General features: G+C 38.4%; 1 protein-coding gene across 1 annotated transcript; it reads left to right on the forward strand.

Annotated features, from left to right (window-relative positions):
• Window positions 1-385: 385 nt before the first annotated feature.
• On the forward strand, window positions 386-19,679 carry LOC121416865. The gene is made up of 11 exons (XM_041610385.1): window positions 386-3,992; window positions 4,817-4,893; window positions 6,231-6,381; window positions 8,107-8,267; window positions 9,964-10,115; window positions 10,950-11,030; window positions 12,881-12,992; window positions 13,929-14,134; window positions 15,547-15,663; window positions 16,655-16,765; window positions 17,928-19,679. The coding sequence occupies exons 1-11, from the start codon at window positions 410-412 to the stop codon at window positions 18,031-18,033; spliced, it is 4,857 nt and encodes a 1,618-aa protein (XP_041466319.1). The 5' UTR covers window positions 386-409; the 3' UTR covers window positions 18,034-19,679.
• The last annotated feature ends 933 nt before the right edge of the window (window positions 19,680-20,612 follow it).

The following is a 20,612-nucleotide window of genomic DNA, read 5'->3' on the forward strand; positions in this document are numbered from 1 at the left end:
ACTTTAAACTATCAATTAACTGAGTTTCATCCGTCTCCATGATAAATGATGTACACCATCGTGTTCTCCTTATTTTCTCCTTTATTGTGATATATGATTCTCCAGTTTTACGATTTTCAATATATTTCTACTTTAACAGAAATATCAGGGAATTTTGTTTTCTTGAAAAGCAGGGAGCCCTGATACAAGACATTGGCACATACAATGCAATGATTTTTCCACCGACTTGTGTTTTATAGCAACAACATTTAGAAAAAGAGATATAAATTTTATGTAAGCCTATGATTACATAAATGTAAATGTTAACATCTCAAGTATTTGAGAGGCAGTTTATTCTAACAATTAATTTTTCATGTTTTTTTGCTTGTTTGTTATTCTAAACTAAAGGTACTGGATGGAAGACTAAGCCATGGAGACATCTAGAACGAAGCTGAGGAGGGAAGTTAGGGAAAGGAGACTTGCCTACTTTGAGAGGAGCTTGGCATCACATCAACCCGAACATAACGAAGATGCCTTGTACCATGGATTTCATCAGTCCAAGAGTCCGTCAACGGATTCTTTGCAAGACAGAACTAAAATGGGGAGTGGAATTACCAGAAAAGGCAAAAGCGTACATCAACAGCAAGTTTCCCATGACAGGACAAGAGACGATAAGTCGCTGAGCATAAAGAGTAGCCGTCCATCATCTGCTAGATCTGGTAATCCTCGACATGGTCACCGATATCCTCAAGGCCCTTCTGGCGATGACTACATGAATGTGACACCTCTCAAAAGAAAGAAAAATAGGCCATCTAGTGCTATTCCCTCTGCCCGTGGTGATCATTACAGATTAGATATAGGAGATAGTAGCAGGCTAACTAAGAATAATCTGAGGCCTTCCAGTGCCAAGGCTGGAGCCAGACCCAAACAACCACAGAGGGCTCAGGATCGGGAACACTCTGCGCAAAGACCATTGACAGCAAGTGTGTACCGAAGTAGTATTGCTAATTCTAGGAGACGGTCGGAATTTGAGGACTTTAGAAAGAGAGCCAACGAAAGCTCACGTCATGCCGTGGAAGATACTTCAGAGGATAGGAGTATGGGCAGTGATAGGGAATTGCAAGATTTCTTCCGATTGCGTGAAAATCGCAAGCATTCTGTCAACGATATGTCCCCGTCATCTAGTGAAAGTAGGATGGATGCCCAAGGGACACAATCATTTAGTTTCTTCAGTAATCAAGGAAAAAGCCATTTACATGTATCATCAGACGGTAGACCAGATGTTGAGGATGCATATGCGTCAAGGAGTAAAGCTAACCTGGAAGAGGGTATATCAAGGCGCATCCAGTCGCAATTGGGTTCACAGGTAGAAAGTGAAGCCCTCCAGGCATCCGAGTTTCACAGTGCCTACTCTGCAGAGAACATGCTCCAGTCATTGCTCAGTATCCGAAAGGTCAAGGCAAAGCTGCATGATGAACTCCTGTCGTCCTTCCTTGAAAATGAAGACTATGAATCAATACTTGCTTCTAAAAGGAAGAGTTCGCAACCAAGAGACAACCCTTTGAAGCAGAGACGACCAGACGTTAATGGGAATGAGGTGGATGCAGACATGGCTCGGCTGAAAGAAGGAGCATCCACCCAAGACAGAAAAGAGGACATGTTATCTCCTTTACAGTCGGCATCAGAGGAAGTACTTCTACACAGACCAACCGTACCAGAGACACAGGAGAGCGTCACTGAACAATCAGTTCCAACCACAATGGATGAGAGGGTTGATGATGACGAATCTGCAGGAAGAAGCAAGGATGAAGGAGAAGAAAGCGGGGTAGAGATGGATGATCTGAGTTTTGATGTGGGGGCTTTGTGTAATGCTGCCAAACAAGGGGATGATATACTGAGGCAATACATCCGAGGTTTGACGGAGAAGGTCAAATCAAAGAAAGATAAGGAAACTAAACCTACAGAATTCGTCCTTGAGGATCGGTCTTCCAGAAATTCTGGAAAGATCGACTCGCTGTTTGCGCCAAAGATGCCAGAAAGAAAATTTGAAGAGAAATCAATAATTGCTTCTGTGAGTGAAAAAGAAACTGTCTCTCCATTGAATCAGAGTTCCTTGCTATCATACAGTGTAAACGATGCTATAAAGAAGACGGAAACAGAACTCAGTGCCAAAGAATATGAGCTAGATTTACAGAATGATTCAGCGAATGCATCAGAAGAAAAGAAGTTTGTTCCCTATTTGGATACAACATTCTCCTCAATGGAACATGAACATCAAGGGAATCAGTTTGATTCACTGCAAGATCCTGTACCTGTTGAAACCAAAGTAGCAGCATCCAGCTCTGAAGTACCTCTATCTGGTCGAGAAGATGGTTTGCACCAAGAAGAAAAGGAATCAGAATATGCTTGTGAAGCATTTTCTGTTAGAGATGTCCTCCAGGAGGAGAATTCCAGTGTAGTCGGTAAGGTTAGAGAACCAGCAGTTACTGCTGATCTCCTAGAAAAGCTTGGATTGTTTGACTCCAAAGAATCCCCTCTAACAGATCCTATGAGAGGCTATAGTAAGGGATCCAGTGTTATTTTGAGCCATGATGCTGATTCTTCTACTGATGATGCCACTATTCAGGTGGCGAACAGAACACTCAATGATTCTGACCTGGGGCTTGAAACCTTTCGACCTGATAGTCGAGCCATTTCGCCTCTCAAGGAAGTGAGGGACTACAGCAAGGCTGGTGTCCTGACAACAAGTGACCTAGACTCCACAGATATGATTGAAGAGGTACTGGATGCAACAACAATTTCAAGGCAATCGAGAGCTGAAACTGAAGCACTGAGGAGAACCTATGATCTTTCTGAAGATGTTAGTAAAAACAACCTGGCAGATCCCAATGTCAACACTCCGTTCCATTCTCACATTCAACAATCCAAATTTGGTGTGTCCTTTGTCTTTGATCCTCAAGACACTGAAAGTGATGTTACTGGAACTAAAGCTAATGCTGCAATAAATCCGATGTCCCAACCTAAACAAGGAAATGCAAAGCAAGGTGTTGCTTTTGAAGTGGACCTGACATCAGCCAGGAAACAACCTAAGCCGCCTCCATCGTCTAAGCCAAGCAACACAAGGCTAACAACACCAAATAGAGGCTCTCCAAAGCTTAGTCGGAACTCTCCACAGAGATCAAGACCCAGGAAGAGTCCTAGGACACCAGATGCTCACCGGGATGAAATCAGACAGTACCATGAAAAGGACAGGAGAATGAGAAAGCTTTCCTCACCAAGAGCTATAGTGTCCCCAGTGAGGAATCTAGCATCAGAGTCTTCCTCAACCAGTGAAAATCAGCCATCACTGAGACTGAGTTTATCATCTAGCATGCAAACGGATAGACCAGACACTGATGTACTTGCCCAGCTTGAAGACAGCCACGATAGTCTTCTAGACATTGAAGTCGGGGCCCCCTTTATGCATTCACCAAGGCATGAAGCACCCTTGGAAGACGAGAATGAAGTCCTCGACAGAATATCTAACTTCAACCCTCCCACAGCATCAAATTTTGTGGTTCCTGAGAGCCAGGACACTGTTGGTGAGATGTTCGACCAAAACAGAGTGAGCTTCTCAGTCTCGAAAGATGATGTACATGTAGATTCTCGCGGGCAGAGACAGGACTTCCAAAAGACGAGCAAACCGAGACCAAGCAGTGCCAACCCAAAGAGAACTGCCACCAAGAAAGGTAATGCCCGCCCCACCAGTGCCCATTCAAAGATGTATTCCTCCCCAGACAAGAGCTATGACAGGAAGTGGCCCCAGTCAAGCATGGCATGGATGACCCAACATAAACTCACCTCTAGTCTCTTAGAAGACTCTACCAGTGACCTTTCAGCTTCGGGTTCAAAGGTCAAAGTAGGTCAGTCAAGGGTCAACAGGGAATTTGCAAGGAAGAGCAAGCCTCCAGTTGCTGGTCCAATGTCAAAGAGAGATGGGGAGTTTGTCAGAGTACGGTCTTCTAAGCTATTTGGTAAGCAAATTGTTATGAATGTGCCATGATGCCATGAATTACACATTTACATGTATGTAAGCAGACTTTACTATTTAAAAGCATGCCAATTCTATAACAGTTAAGCAGGCTGGATTTGTTCATTCATTGGTGTAAACTCATTATTATTGCACAATTTGTTCAATTTACATTTTTTCTCCGTTTTGCTTTCATTATAGTGCTCTCCAGTATAAAAATTGTTTTCCTACCTTGGCTATAAGTCTGTGAGTGCAAGAGCACTCATATGATTCATGTTTTAAATTATAATCGCTCATTTAATGGAGAATTTCAATTTTTGCATATAAGGGTCAGCAATATTTAAAGGTAAATGCCAGTTTTGGTAATGATATCAAAATGGGTTCGTACAGAATCCAATGAAATAACCAAAGTGTCTGTTTGTATAAATAAAACATATGTGCCAAAGGATTCTGGAAGAAATTGTGTAATTGCTGAGAAATCAGCAAATAAGCACAGGATTCGGGTCAAGCGTCGGGCCCGACATTCAAAGCAATGATTATACATTGTCCCACATGTGCTTATCTGTGTTGGTGATCTTCGGTGTGAACATTTTTCAGCGTAGATTTCAAGATTTTACAAAGTTCAGTTTATGTAACCGTACCAGATCTAGATCCTCTATGATATACTGACAATAAAGCCTTGTTTTTCAGACTTTCTCATGAAATCCGTGTTTACTGCAACAACTGGTATTTCTCTTTAAAGTATGAATTTGTGCTGCCTCAAGTAGCACCCACACCCAGGGATAATTTTTTATCTGATTTTCTACATTCTTTCCCCAATACCTGTAGATGGCACTGTGTCCAGGGTGTTGGAAGGACGTGGATCTGTTGGTGTTCCCCCGTTGACTTTACAACTCATTCAAGATGTAAGTAGGCACTAACGGTTACGTAGTGGAATGTTTTGACTGTACAAATCATACTGATTTGTATGTTTCATGAACGGTTAACTGCCGATTCGTTCCAAGGGGAGGGGGGGCACTTCCATTGACGAGTGGATACCATGCGCGACCATGGGGTCTCAAAAAGCACCCCAAACACGTATTTTCCATATTCTAAAAATGCACCCCTAAACAAGTTTTGGCATGTGAAAACCTACCCTTAACAAGAATTGGAAACAAAACAACACTCTTGGCAAATATATCCTGAAACGAACCCCTGAATAAGTATAGGAATAACTTATTGTTACATCAGGGTCATCGGTTTTACCTTCACACATCATTTGGTTTAGTACGACCCCACCTTCCACACTCGCGCAAATCAGACTCTAAACATTTACGTAGTGTTGGGGCAAAAAGGACATCCTTTATAAAACATTGAATTTGTTTTATCCCTGCAAATTTGACCCTAAACGTAGCTTTCCTAGCGAATTAGATACCCTTTTAAAAATATTTTTGTGTTTTTGACACCCTTATCACGTTACGTACGTAACATGCCCTTGAAAAAGACATCCTTGTTACATGTTCTTTTGGTCGCGCATGGTATCCACTCATCAATGTAAGTGGGGGGCCCCCCCCCCCCCGGGCAATTCGTCTATTGCCAACTCATCCACTCATTACATGGTCTATCTTCATTTAGCCTTATGCCATTCTGTAAAAACATTTTGTCTATCAGCCATTTGGTCCTGTAACCATTTTATCCAATAATCACTTCTTCACCAGTTCGTCAATGACCATTTCGTCTCATTACCAGTTGGTCTAATAGCCCTTTTTTCCCATCCATTTTGCCCAATTAGACCAAATGGTATGTGGACTAAATGGCAATTAGACCATGTGGATAGTGGACGAACTGATAGTAGTCGAGTTGGCATTCTTAGAGACTCATAATACCATATAAATAATCTCTATGCTTGTAGAAGAATTATTGTTTTGTATAGGGCTATTGTTTCTTAAATAGGTTTTGAACACAGATTTGAATCTGTTGAAATCTTTTATTGTTCTTATGTTATGAAGCAGATTGTTCCACAAGTTTGGTGCCATTTTCCCAGAAGCTGTATCATCAAAAAGGATTTTGTACACACTATAATGAAATTTGTGAGAATTTTCTGTAAAAAAATGCCCCACTCCATACGGCCATGAGTCCAAACACAAAATAGACAAAGTGTTTATAGATCAAGTAATAGTTTTACAGTTGAAACCATTTTCTCTTGTGGCCTCAATTTTGACCAAATGGCAGTGTACCTCTTTATCCTTTCAATCATTCTTAGAGTCCTAGAGGATCAGAGTCTCTGTCAATCTGGCAGCTCCTACCTGATGAGATCCTACTACATATCTTCTCTCACCTTCCACAACACATGCTGGTCCAGTGTGCACTGACCTGCCAACGCTTCCACAGGATTGCAATGGACGACTCGCTCTGTAAGTTCGCCCCAGCCATCCCCTTCCTATCTCTCCTCCTGCAAAGTAGTTTGAGGCTACTCTTGAGAATATTCGTAGATTTTCATAGAATCTGATGCTTGTGCCATTCCTCCTTAGTTGAGGGTGCTGTACATCAATTTGTATGGCAAGTTCCCCCAAGTCTGCGCAGTCCCCCTTGTTTGCGCACATGCGTATCTGCGCGATTCTGGTAAAAGAAGATACGCGACGACCACAGACTTTACACATGCAATACTGGTACATAGAAAGATATTCATAAAAAAATCGACTAAAAATGGTGGAAAAATAATGAATTTTGGGCATTTTATGTGACGGCCTCAAAATGCAGCCTTTTTCATTTAAATCCCTGAATCGCATGCAAAGTGAATGGGTGGGCAGACATGGGGTACCATCTTTGGTTTCAATCTGAAAATGACTGCCTGATGTTTTTTCCAAGAAAATGATATATTTCTTTCAAATTTATATGAGATATTTGGTTCACTTACTCCTAATAATATAAGGAAATTAACAAGTGAAAGATTTTGTGAAATAAAAGGAAACTCATGTTAAATCTTAACTCAAATCGTTAGGTGCGCAGACTTGGGGACCACCACCATACTATGATTAGCTTGGTCTCTAGTAAAAATGTGATAAATCCTAAATGATCATGACTATGCAAGAGCCCCTTATCAGTGTATTGGACCTACTCCAAATTAATAATGATATGAAATATAGAATGAGGAAATGTACATTACATGTATGCTGATGTAAAGTGCTATATAAAAGTGGAATATGTGTAGATCTGCATATTTAGTTGAATTTTTGGACCTCAGATATCTGTTTGACTCCAGTTTAGAAGATGTAAATAACACGTTTGCATATACTGTTTGGTGTTTCACAAAGATTCACACTTAAATTTCAGTTGAGTTGTGCTATTAAGTGCAATTCACAAATTTCAGTTGTGTTTGGTAATTATGTAACGCATCACAGCATTGGTCAGATCAAACAGATGGGACTTGCACTTCCATAAATCAGATTGCGCATTAAATTAGTTGTGCGCGTTTTTGTTGACTCTTTTTGAAACAAACTCCCTCCCCTTGGTCTGAAATTACCGTGGCTCTGAAGTATGTTCGATCACAGACGACCTCAAGCTTGAAGTTCACAATTTTCATCTCAAAGATTGCAAAAATAGTTTTGAAACTGGCAATTTTCATTGCAGAGTTTGCAATTTTAGTAGTAAAGTAGTAGTAAGGTTTTGTTAGAAACTTCAGAGCTTGTTATGTGAGTGATTGACCATACCTCCAAACAACTTTAGAAAATGCTGCTTCCACTTTATGGAGGGTTGACTGAAAGTAGATATGAACCAATAGCGCCATCTCGAGTCCTCAACTACTCATACCTGGCCAATTTCCTGACCCATAATGCTAGTGTAGTCTAGTAATACAGGCCCATTTGAATGATAACATGCTTATTAACTACTCAATATATTTCTACCACAATAATAATGTGACCAAGTAGCAAAACAATTACTTTTCCTCGCAAAACATTTTAGTTTCTCTATATTGGTCAATTTATTCCCTGTAGTATTAGTAGATATCTGAAAATGTATATTTTAAGACTATGTCTTTAACATACACTCAATGAGACCACACACAGGTCACTCTCCCTTTAAGCAAAGTCTACTGTATTGTTATGATTTAATTTCATTTCCCCCCTTTACGATCTCAGGGCGTTGTATTCGACTGGAGAGTAGAGATTTGACAGACTTCTATCTGACCCACATCGGAGAGAAACACCCCGTCAGTCTGACCCTTCATAAATGTCGTGGAAATCTGGTCACGGAGAATGGATTGCGCAACCTTTTCAGGTCATGTGCTGACTCCTTACAGGTATATTGAAGGCCAGTGGCGGACCGTGACCCGAAGGAGACAAAGCATTGGAGGGGCACAGCATTGTTCACAAACAGTGCCCCTCCAATGCTTTGTCTCCTCCGGGTCACGGTCTGTTGAAGGCGACACAATTGCTTTTGGCTTTATTTCGTTTAAGATACAGGTTTAGGATTTGGGTTGCAATAGGGTTTTCTCTTAGATTTAGGGATAGGTTTAGGATAGGGTATAGTGTAAAATGCAAAGTTGAAGTTGGTCATTCCATTACTGCGTGGAGTTTACAGAGGAGTAATTGTTGCCAGAGAAAAAGTCATGGAACCATATTTACAGCCTATTTTCTGTTTTGATGAAAAAAGCGAACACTTTTCCATTTTATTGCTTGATTAAAGGTTCCATGACATTTTCTCCGGCGACAATTTTCTCAGTTCTAAATTCCACACGCTAATCGAATGTCCGACTTCAATCTGGGATTTAACACTGTACCCTATTGCAAACCTAACCCTAACCTTTCATCTCAGACGAAACTAAGCCCAGACCAAATGTTGTGTCACCGATTATATTAATGTGTTTGCCCTATTTATGATGTGGAGGATAAAAAAGAAAATGTGTTTCAATTGGATTGATTTTGCAAATTGCATAGAAATATATTTTGATTGGGTGCCCTATCAATAATATCTGGGTAGTAGCAGCATCAGTAGTAGTTGTACTAGTGATTATGGGAATGATGATCTGGGTCCCGTAACACAAAGCTCAGCGATGAATAGCAATTATGAAAGAACACTTCTGATTGGTTCCTGGTCAGTATTTTGCGCCAGATGTGCGTGTAAACTTGATTATAGTTGGTGGTCATTTCATTTAGCGATTGATCGCTAGTCTGTGTTATGGAACCCTATTCCATGACGTTGCTCCTGCAACTTTTGCTCGTGCTGAAAATCCCCTTCTGAATTCGTAACCTTTCCTTTGCCATAATTCAATAGCTTAGATCAACAACATAGGGATACTGATGATATTGATGACGATAATGATGATGATTATGATGGTGATGAGGAGGATGATGATAGTGATAGGATGATAATGGTGATGATGGTGATGGTGATGATGATGGTGATGAGGATGATAATAAATGATGATGAGGATGATGATGATGATAATAAGTATGATGATGATGATGATGATAATGAGGATGATGATGGTAATGAGGAGGATGATGGTGATGATGATGACGATGATGACGATGATGATGATTATGGTGATGAGGATGATAATAAATGATGATGAGGATGATGATGATGATGATAATGATGATGATGATGATGATGATAATGATGATGATGATGATGATGATGATGATGATGATGAGGATGATGATGATGATGATGATGATAATGATGATGATGATGATGATGATGATAATAAATGATGATGATGATGATAATGATGATAATGATGATGAGGATGATGATGATAATGATGATGATGATAATGATGATGATGATGATAATGATGATGATGATGATAATGAGGATGATGAGGATGATGATGATGATAATGATGATGATGATGATGATGATGATGATGATGATGATGATGATGATGATGATAATGATAATGATGATGGTGATGATGATGATGAGGATGAGGATCAGGATGATATACTCCTTTCAGCTGGATTTACTCGCCCCTTGATATTTCTTTCCAGGAGCTTAACGTGACAGGATGTTCCAAGGGCGAGCTTCAGGGAGATTCCATCCTACTCCATGTGTCGAGATGCTATAACCTGACATCCTTGGACACCAGCTGGTGCGCAGTTACTGACAATGGTCTTTCTGCGGTACTTGACGGTTGCCCCAGGTAAGCTCGTTCAAAGGTCGTAGGGGTGCTTATTAGTTTATGAGGTTATCACGTTATCTAGTTGTCATTGCAGGTACCCAGAAATGGTCAACCATCCTTGTGCTAAATTGGATAGCCAAAATTTCGCGTCAGTTTGGGCACTAGCTGGTATGCTGGCACCAACAGTGGCCTCAGTTTCAGCATTACTTAACAGGTGTTGAAGATAAGTAGGGTCAAAGATTATAGGGTTTACGTGTACCAGTGCATAAGGTTGTCATGTTACATGAAGCAGGAACTGGATACCCTAAAAGTTCCCCTACTTTGACACCAGCTGGTGCACCATCACCGACAATGGTCTCTCTGCGGTACTTGATGGATGTCCAAGGTAAGGGTTCATAGGGCTTAGGGGATCAAAAAAGCTGAAAACTCCAATATAATTTACCCAATGCCAAAAAAAAACTTTCATGTTGAAGTCCTAAAAGAAAGAAATTTTCCATCTGTTGAACATCAAACTTCAAAGCTTGTTTTCTTTTTCGTTTTTGAAGCTCTTACAGAATTTCTTCGACATTCATTCAAATAATTTAGTGGGTTATTGTTAATTAGTTTTGTAAAGTTAACTACCATTTAAAAAGCTTAGAATGTGCATTTTCAATCTCAATAAAAAATTTCAAAGTTCTTTTGGGCAACCAAGTTTCAGACGGTGTTATCCCTCCCCCTCCCACTGAAAGTTTAGTGCCAGTAACAACCCTATCGACATCATTTTTAATAGAGTAGGTTGATCAGTTGTCTCGCGAAGCGATTGAAACTGTAAGAGAGTTCACAACGTTTTTTTTTTTGTCTCTTGCTCATTTCCAGATTGGAGACTATCTGTTTGAATGGATGCCAGTCTGTCTCAGATCAGTGCCTTCGTCAAATTGTCAACAGATATGGAGCCAAGTAAGAAAACTTGCATGCCTTTGTTGGGTTTTATTTTTATTTTTTTATCAATCAGTATTCACAGTGGGTCAAAATAAGTGTTCTAATTTTTCCAAGTGAACTTTATCTTTTCAGTTCCGTCATCTTGCATCCAACAATAAATTTTCAGTCCAAAAGTTCAATATTCTTTTTCATATCCCTTTTTGTTCGAACATGACAATTTCATCTAGGTTACTGTCTCAATTTCACACTCTGTGGCTAATAAATTATTATTTTATTATCATGAGTATATTAGTAAAATTTGCATTACTTCTCGTTTTTTTTTCTTTTCAGTTTGGAAGTTTTAGAGCTGTGTGACTGTTTCAAGATCCCCCTCCATCCATTAAATTAATGATTTGCGAACAATATATATTTTCTTTGATCTTCTTAACTATCTACTCTGGGTTTATTTCCAATCGTCCAATTGCCAACTCGCCTACTATCATTCATTTGGTCTATCATCAGTTCTTCCACTATCCACATGGTCTGCTTTCATTTAGTCTGATGCCATTCAGTCTAATAACCACTTGGTCCAATAGCCATTTAGTCCACATACCATTTGGTCTAATTAAAGAAAGTGTTTATTGTGCAAATGAATGAAAAGAAAGTGGGTATTAGACCAACTGGTTATGAGATGAAATGGTAATAGACAAAATGGTGATTAGATGAAGTGATGATTGGACCAAATGGCTGTTAGACGAAATATTGATGGACGGAATGGCATTAGACTAAATGAATGTAGACCATGTGGTGAGTGGACGAGTTAGCAATGTACCTCTACTCTTGAGTTGCTCTCCTTATTTTGTACTCTGCACCTTAAAAAAAAAAAAAAACTGTTTGTAGAAGTAAACTCTGCAGTGTCTTTTTTAACCCTATGTAGGCCTGGGTATTTTGGGAGTCATATGGGCGGGGTGCCTCCCTGGCCCCCCCCCCCTTGAGATCTCGGCTGTCGACCGCGCGATTGCGCCGAAAATTGGCACATTGTCTGTTGGCACACATGTTGTCTGGGATATAACCTTATAACCTACAAAATTGTATAGTAATGGGAAATCATACTTTTTCTTCTAACTCCCTAAACAAAGCTCCGAATGTCCTAATTTTTGGCATAGAATCTCTTTGTGGTGTTCTTAGCAAGTTTACATGAAAAAAATTGTGATATCAGATCAATTTCTTATGTATTATATTATTTTTTGCAATTTCTTATGTATTTCCCTGTTTTTTGGACCCTTTGGTTTTCATTGTTTTTTCAATGAAATTCGTTGGGGACTCTTCTAAGATCATAAACAGCATTAAATATATACATTTAGACCAGCAAAACTAAAAATAATCATACATTTATGATTTTTGGTTGAAAACACAATTTACATTGACTTTGCACACGAAATCACGTTTTTGAGCAATTTTTGGTCTGACATACACTTACATAATGTTGCGTATTTTCGGAACCGCGTACCCGGGTGACGCAAAATCGGTCTCAAAAGTTGCGCAATACTTGAAAGTAAAAAGTCAGCGAGCAGCGCGGTCAAAAAATTCTGCGCGGCGGAAATATCGCTAACTCGTTGAGGGGGGGCCTCGGAGGCCCCCGCCTAGATAGGGTTAAATTGAATTTAATAGTTTGGAGCTATATCTGTGTCCACATCTCCCCTCAAACTTTGTGCCATTTCAATAAACATTTGTTAAACAATTTTTATTTTTTGATCTTCTTGACAATTTTAACTTCGGTACTCTCCATATTATGTACTCTGTGCCTTATAAGTAACCAAATAATTATTATTGGTAGTAGTAGTGGTAGTAGTATTATTAGGAAATTGTGTATGTTTTTTTCTTTTCAGTTTGGAGGTTTTAGAGTTATGTGGCTGTTTCAACCTTTCCCCTCAAACCCTGATGCTGCTTGCAGAGACCAGCAACAATCTCATTACACTCAACATTGCACAGTGTTATAAGGTATGGCCATCATAGGCTATCTTTCAATTCTGGGCCCTGTCTTACAAAGAGTTACGATTGATCCAATCAATAGTATCTCTATGGAAATCCATCAGTGTCATAATATTTTCTACAAGAAATTTGCAAAATGTCCTTTGTAAACAAAGGAGAACACACCAAATTGTCAAGGAATCAATGAATTTATGGATATACTTTCATATCAAGAATTTTATTGGAATAAACATGCATTTTATATGATGACTTTGCTGGCTTTCCATAGTTGCGATTGATCGGATCAATCGCAACTCTTTGTAAGACAGGCCCCTGGTAGAAATTTAATTTTGTTAGGAAATGGTTGGAAGCAATCCTAAAGTGTTTATCACATGCGAGAATGCTTATTTAAATCAAATTTTAATTTAAATAATTCAGGCGGCTTGAAATTTTATTCATTAAATTACCACATGCTCTTCTCGGTGTAGGAAACAACTAAATATTCAAAAGATCATTTTAAGAACTAGTACTTACCTAATTTGTAAACATATTTTTGGCATTACTCCTGTGTTTAAGAATGCATGCCCGATCTGTAATGAAAATAATAAGTCAGAAAAAAATGAAACCAGTGAGATTCGAACCTGCCATCTTCTGCTTTCCGGGAGCGACTTAACCACCAGGCTATTGGGTTCACGGTTAAATCATGACGAACTGGAATTCAAATACCCTCGATCCTCTTCTTTCTGACTCATTTGTGTGCAAATGCAGTCCGCCGTGGACAATATTTAGTAAATAAAGAGGCTTTAATAGGAGGAAATCATAATTTGTAAACAAATTTTCGGCAATACTCCTACATGTATGTGTTGAAGATCGCATGCTTGATCTGTAATGAAAATCAAAAGTCAGACAATTTTTTTGGAACCAGTGGAACTTAGTACATACCTGTAATATTTATCCAACTCCCAGATTACCGATGAATGTGTAGCTTCGGTCGCTCCCAAGTTCCGCTCTCTACAGCATTGGCAGCTTAAAGGATGCAAGGAACTGAGGGACTCTGCTGTCAAGAAGGTTGCCAGACATTGCAAACAATTGAGAACACTATCCATAGCTTCCTGCCCTCATGTTACAGACGTAGCTTTGATTGAGATTGCTACTTACCTCAACAGTATAAGGTACAGATAATAGTCTTTGAAAATGCTAGGATGTCAGGGAATAACTTTCCTGGTATCGCATCGCAATTTGCTCCACATTTTTGAAAGACTGCTATGCATTAAGTTTTTTGTATAGCATACTTTTTACATACGACTGTGCATTGATAGTTGAGAGCTTTTCTCTTATAACCAAAAATGCTATTCAAATTTGTAAAGCAAAATTATTCTATGGGTGTTTTGATAATTATACCACTAATAATGAATTGGACTAGTACCGTGCCAAATCCACTCTGTAGAAAGCTCAAGGCACTTTTTATGAAATGTTAGAGGAAATTATAAGAAAAATAGAACAGAAATGCTTTTAGGTTTTTTTTTAAGCTTCATAAGTTAAACAGGTTTCAGTGTCTTTAGGGAGGCTGTCCCATAACTCAGAGGACAAATGACCCCCCCCCCCCAGGTTTGGGAAACCTGGGGACCGTTTCATGAAAGTTGTCAGCACTGACAAGTTGTCTTTCTCTGACAGTTACCATAGTAACTAACAGAGGCCAGTGCCTTTCAGCCAATCAAAACCAAGGCTTCACTCTAATTGTCAGCACTGACAATTTAGTCAGTGCTGACAACTTCTATAAAAAACCCACCTGATGCTTAAGATTGTAATGAAACTTGGTTTGCACTTCGCCAAATCACTTCTTTTCACAAAAAAATGCTTGTTTTCTAAATTCTATGAGTTGTTCGTAGTTGGAGTGCATTTCATGAAACAAATATTCAGTGGATTTCACTTTCAGTACCATCCTGAGCCAATCACATACAAGGATTTCAGAAGCTTATAACAAATCGTTTGTGAAATTCTGTTTCATGATTTGATTCCTAGAAATATATTATTTTGTTGATGGGGGGGGGGGTCAAACAATCATTAAATAATTATTCCAACCATTTTTTAAAATCTAAATACTCTTTGTAATAATAATAATAATAATTAGCATTTATATAGCGCTTTATCAATCTACGACTGTTCAAAGCGCTTCACAATTATTATTACCCGGTCACTGGATTCATAGCATTCCAAGCAGCCTGTTAGGCGCAAACTTGCTAAACCAACCACAATGACGGTTGTTTCCTACCGGTACCCAATTAGCACCTGGGTGAGAGTGGCAAAGTGTGGATTGACGCCTTGCCAAAGGGCGCTAGGCCATGGTGGGATTCGAACACACGACCCTCTGATTACAAGGCGAGAGTCAGAACCAGTACACCACGGCGCTTCCATTGTATGATTCTTTCTAAATAAAAAACTTTGTTTCAAAATTAATTTATGATTTTCTTTTTGTCAGATTTGTGGACAACATTATTACAACCACAAAAAAATTTCAAATGGATTGATTTTAGTGATGGCTAGAAATGATTTTCCTATTATTATTTTCTATTGCATCTGACAGGAGCCTAGATGTTTCTGGTTGTCGGAAGATAGGGAACGAGGGGATGCGTTGCTTAGCAACCTGCTGTCCATATTTGGAAAAGGTTGGACTGAGTTCTACATCAGCCACACACAAGAGGTAAAATGGTCAATGCTATCCGTTCCTCAGATAGGATGTTTAACGTGTGGCCTATGTTGAGTACATAAAAAAATGTATTTTATCGGGGGGTGGGGGAGGGATTCCCAATGTTCATGCCATTATTCCGATTTATTAGAAGATAAAATGAAATGTTTGTACCATAAAACAGTCATGTACAGGGTGTGAAATAGATATATTTATTGATACATGTAATGTATGACATAGAAATTTATTTTATTAAACAAAGTATGTAGATGTTTGTTCTCCAGTATGGTATGAGCTGAAAATATCAGGATATAATCTTTGTCAGTTGTTTTCTATCATCCGATTATGAAATTGATATGTTAATTTTTCTGAGGGCTATTTCTGAATGAAAATGAAAACATCACAGAGAGAAGGGGCTAGACAAGCAACGATTTTAAAATTTGAATTTAACACTTAAAGATAAATTCCAGTTTTGGTAATGATCTCAAACTGACTTTTTACAGAATCTAATAAAATGACCACCCAAGTGTCTGTTTGTATGAATAAAAAATATGTGCCAAAGGATTCTGGAAGAAATTGTGTAATTGCTGAGAAATAAGCAAAATAAGCGCGGATTCGGTCACTTCCGTCGGGTCTTTATTCTAGCAATATTAATACACTGTCCCACGTGTGCCTATCTGTGTTGGTGATCTTCAGTGTGAACATTTTTCAGCGTAGATTTCAAGATTTCACAAAGTTCAGTTTATGTATCTGTACCTGATCTAGATCCTCGATAATATTCTGGTTTTACAGACTTTCTCATGAAATCAGTGTTTACTGCAACTACCAGTATTTCTCTTTAAATAAACATTAAAAAGCATTTACACTTTCTGCAAGACTGAAACGTTAGCATAATTCCAATTATTGACCCTTAGCTTAAGATGGGCTTTAAGCATCTGAACAAATCCTTACTGAGCTGAATCTGGTTTTCTGTATATCAAAGTTCATTGTACATTTTCTTTTTCAGTGTGTCATCTTTAGCCAGCTACGCAAGTCAAACCCTCACCGAACTCAAGCTGAATTGCTGTAGAGAGATCACTGAAGCTAGTATCATCAGGTTACTCAAGCATTGCAAGAAGTTAGTATTCAGATTCTTCTTTTAAGATATCAATCAGAAATGATATGTTACCTTTATTGTCAATCTTGCTATCATTCTCACATCTTCTCACTATCATTTTCTCTATTATCTTTGGCATCATCTTTACCATCCCCTCTTTATCATCATCATCATCATCATCACCATCATCATCATCACCATCATCATCACCATCATCATCATCATCATCACCATCATCATCACCATCATCATCATCATCACCATCATCATCATCATCATCACCATCATCATCATCACCATCATCATCACCATCATCATCATCACCATCATCATCATCACCATCACCATCATCATCACCATCATCATCATCACCATCATCATCATCATCACCATCATCATCATCATCATCATCACCATCATCATCATCATCACCATCATCATCATCACCATCATCATCATCACCATCATTATCATCATCACCATCATCATCACCATCATCATCACCATCATCATCATCACCATCATCATCATCATCACCATCATCATCACCATCATCATCATCATCACCATCATCATCATCATCATCATCACCATCATCATCACCATCATCATCATCATCACCATCATCATCATCACCATCATCATCACTTTGAACATTGTCATCATCATCTTTGTAATTCCCCCCGCTGCCCTCATCATTGGAATCACCCTCATCATCTTAATCTTCACTGTATTTTTTATAATAGTTTTTTTTCATCGTCACGATCGTAATTCGTTATAATGATTGTGCCTGTCGTTCATCGTTATCAAAAGCAATCAGTAGTGTTACATATCTTACTGTCATTATCATTGTTGTCACAACTGTCAGCATCATCATCATCCACATCGTTATTACCGTATTCATTATCATCATCGTCATTAATACCATCCTCATTCTCATTACTGCATATATCGTTTCATAATCTTCTAATATCCCTTTGACATTGACTTTCATCATTACTGTCATCATAATCATCATTACAATCATATAACGTTCCTTTGATTCAATAGGAAAAACAGTTCCTGAGATTGGTTGCATGGCTTGTCGAAATTGTATGTATGTTTGAACGCCCATTAAGGGGAGACTAGCATTGTAAGTCCATATTTTAAGAATTTTCCCCTCTTTTATACTTTCTTTACACAGGCTGAAGACTCTTCATCTGTACGGCGTGAAAGGTCTTAGGAACCTTGGTATCTTGAAGGTACAGTATCCTTGCATAGAGTACCTGGAGAAAGTTCGACCGCCTTAGAGGGCGCTGCAAGATAAATGTAATCTATTTCACCCCTCTTGTAGTTCAAAATCAACTACATGTACTAGTAAAAGTCCAGCAAGCAATACAAAATGGAGCCATGAGCCCTGGACGTTAGCAATTACTTGCTGATATGAAAGAACGATTCTGATTGGTTCTTAGTCAGTCTACTGAGTAAAATACGCATACAACGATGATCTTGATAGGCCATGTTGTTTAGCAATTAATCGCGATCCTTTGAGTTATGGGGGCCCAGGGTCCCGTTGCAGAAAGAGTTACGATCATTCGCAACTCTAAAAATCATTCGCAACTTGATTTTTAACCAATCAACAACGCGCATTTGGGACTTGCGATTGATTTTTTTGGCATGCGTTTTAACGCAACTGGTCTACTATGTGAAGGAGAAATGTATCATCTGACTTGAAATTGATCATGTGATTCCCTAGGGGGGCTTTGGAAGATAAATGCAATCGATTTTTAAGTCAAATGTAGGTTTAAAAAATCAGTTTTAAATTTAGCAAGCGATTATTGATGATGGAGAAAAGTATCATCTTACTTGAAATTAAGATTGATCACTTGACTGCCTTGAAGGGTATTTCAAGTCTTGTTATTGTTCAAAATCAATTATATATAAGTCTTGATTGTGTTGATTTTTTATCTTCTAATGCAAGAGAAAGTCTAATTGGACTAATGGAATTGAAATCAATGACATGCAAAAGTGCCATTGATACTTGTAATGAACAAACCAAGGAAGTAGGTTTTCTTTTCACGCATTACGAAGATAAGAGTGTTTGTTTGATAGATCGAGCAGTGGCTGTGCTGTCGTGACAGTGATCATGTAGAATTGGATCATGATTGTTACATTTGTAACCTGTTCATTATCGTGTTTTGCTTGATGCAGTTGTCTTAATTTTGATTGAAATAGAAACCATGAGGTAAAGGATTTTTTTGTGTTAGGTGAAGAGAACATGGTATAGGTTTCATTACATCATTTTCATCACATTTGTGATATGTATTCTGAAATGTAACTTCTGTCTTTCACTTTAAGTATTCAATTAATCAAAGATATGTGACTTATGAAAAAAGAACTTGATTCAGTCCAGGTGGCAACAGAACGTTCAGGGTATAGAGTTTCATCAACATATCCCTCCAACAAGTAGTCAAGATCTGACAACTTTCCTTGATTTTGATTGGGAAGCAATATCACCATGGTAACTATCGGATAAAAGAAGACTCGTAGGATTTAACGTCCGACAAGTTTTTTCATAAAGTTGCATAAAAGTTACTATTATGAAAATCTTGCCATTCAATGCCAACTACCATGGTAATGCTCATCAACAGCCAATCAAAATCAGGGATTCCATGCAAGTTACCATAATTGGTTGGCAAAGTTAGCATAATTGGTTGGCAAAGTTAGCATAATTGGTTGGCAAAGTTAGCATAATTGGTTGGCAAAGTTAGCATAATTGGTTGGCAAAGTTAGCATAATTGGTTGGCAAAGTTAGCATAATTGGTTGGCAAAGTTAGCAATTGGTTGGCAAAGTTAGCATAATTGGTTGGCAAAGTTAGCATAATTGGTTGGCAAAGTTAGCATAATTGGTTGGCAAAGTTAGCATAATTGGCTGGCAAAGTTAGCATAATTGGTTGGCAAAGTTAGCATAATTGGTTGGCAAAGTTAGCATAATTGGTTGGCAAAGATAGCATAATTGGTTGGCAAAGTTACAATAATTGGTTGGCAAAGTTAGCATAATTGGTTGGTAAAGTTAGCATAATTGGTTGGCAAAGTTACCGTAATTGGTTAGCAAAGTTACAATAATTGGTTGGCAAAGTTACCATAATTGGTTGGTAAAGTTACCATAATTGGTTGACAAAGTTTCCATAATTGGTTGGCAAAGTTTCCATAATTGGTTGGCAAAGTTACCATAATTGGTTGGTAAAGTTACCATAATTGGTTGACAAAGTTACCATAATTGGTTGACAAAGTTACCATAATTGGTTGGTAAAGTTACCATAATTGGTTAGCAAAGTTACCATAATTGGTTGGCAAAGTTACCATAATTGGTTAGCAAAGTTACCATAATTGTAACTTGTGTTATGCAATGGGATCCAGGTCAAGGCATAGCTTATTAGGAGCAAACCATTGAATTTTTTTTGTTAGAATATGGTAGCCCTTTCCTCACTTTTTTGCAGGGGAAACTCCTAAACACCTTATCAATTTCTATACATATACTATGCACCAGTTCTGTTCATCAAGGTTTTGTAAAAATAGAAAGAAAGAAAGAACAGTTTCATGCCATGTGTGTCATGAAAGCTCCAACTGTACAAAACAAGTTTGTTTTCCTATGTGGCTATTGTACGTTTTGAGGTTGTCATATTTTTATTTTTTATGGGGTGTTGCTAGACACTTAAGATCAATTGCAAATCTATTTTTTGGTTCCAAAATCAATCGTATGTCTTGAAGTTTATTGCAAATTATTGATTGATTGCTAATCTCATTGGAACAAGAAGGTTAGTTTGATTTGCTACAGCTAACGTTGATCTATCAGTTGTAAAATAGAACAGAATATTTGCAATTTATC

The sequence above is a fragment of the Lytechinus variegatus genome, chromosome 6, assembly GCF_018143015.1.
Source record: "Lytechinus variegatus isolate NC3 chromosome 6, Lvar_3.0, whole genome shotgun sequence".
Lineage (NCBI taxonomy): Eukaryota > Metazoa > Echinodermata > Echinoidea > Temnopleuroida > Toxopneustidae > Lytechinus > Lytechinus variegatus.

Coding starts and splice junctions, on each gene's coding strand:
- LOC121416865 (XM_041610385.1), top strand. CDS start 410: ATGGAGACATCTAGAACGAAGCTGAGGAGGGAAGTTAGGGAAAGGAGA. Junction 11,031..12,880: donor GTCAACAGATATGGAGCCAA/GTAAGAAAACTT, acceptor TTTTCTTTTCAG/TTTGGAGGTTTTAGAGTTAT. Junction 12,993..13,928: donor ACATTGCACAGTGTTATAAG/GTATGGCCATCA, acceptor TCCAACTCCCAG/ATTACCGATGAATGTGTAGC.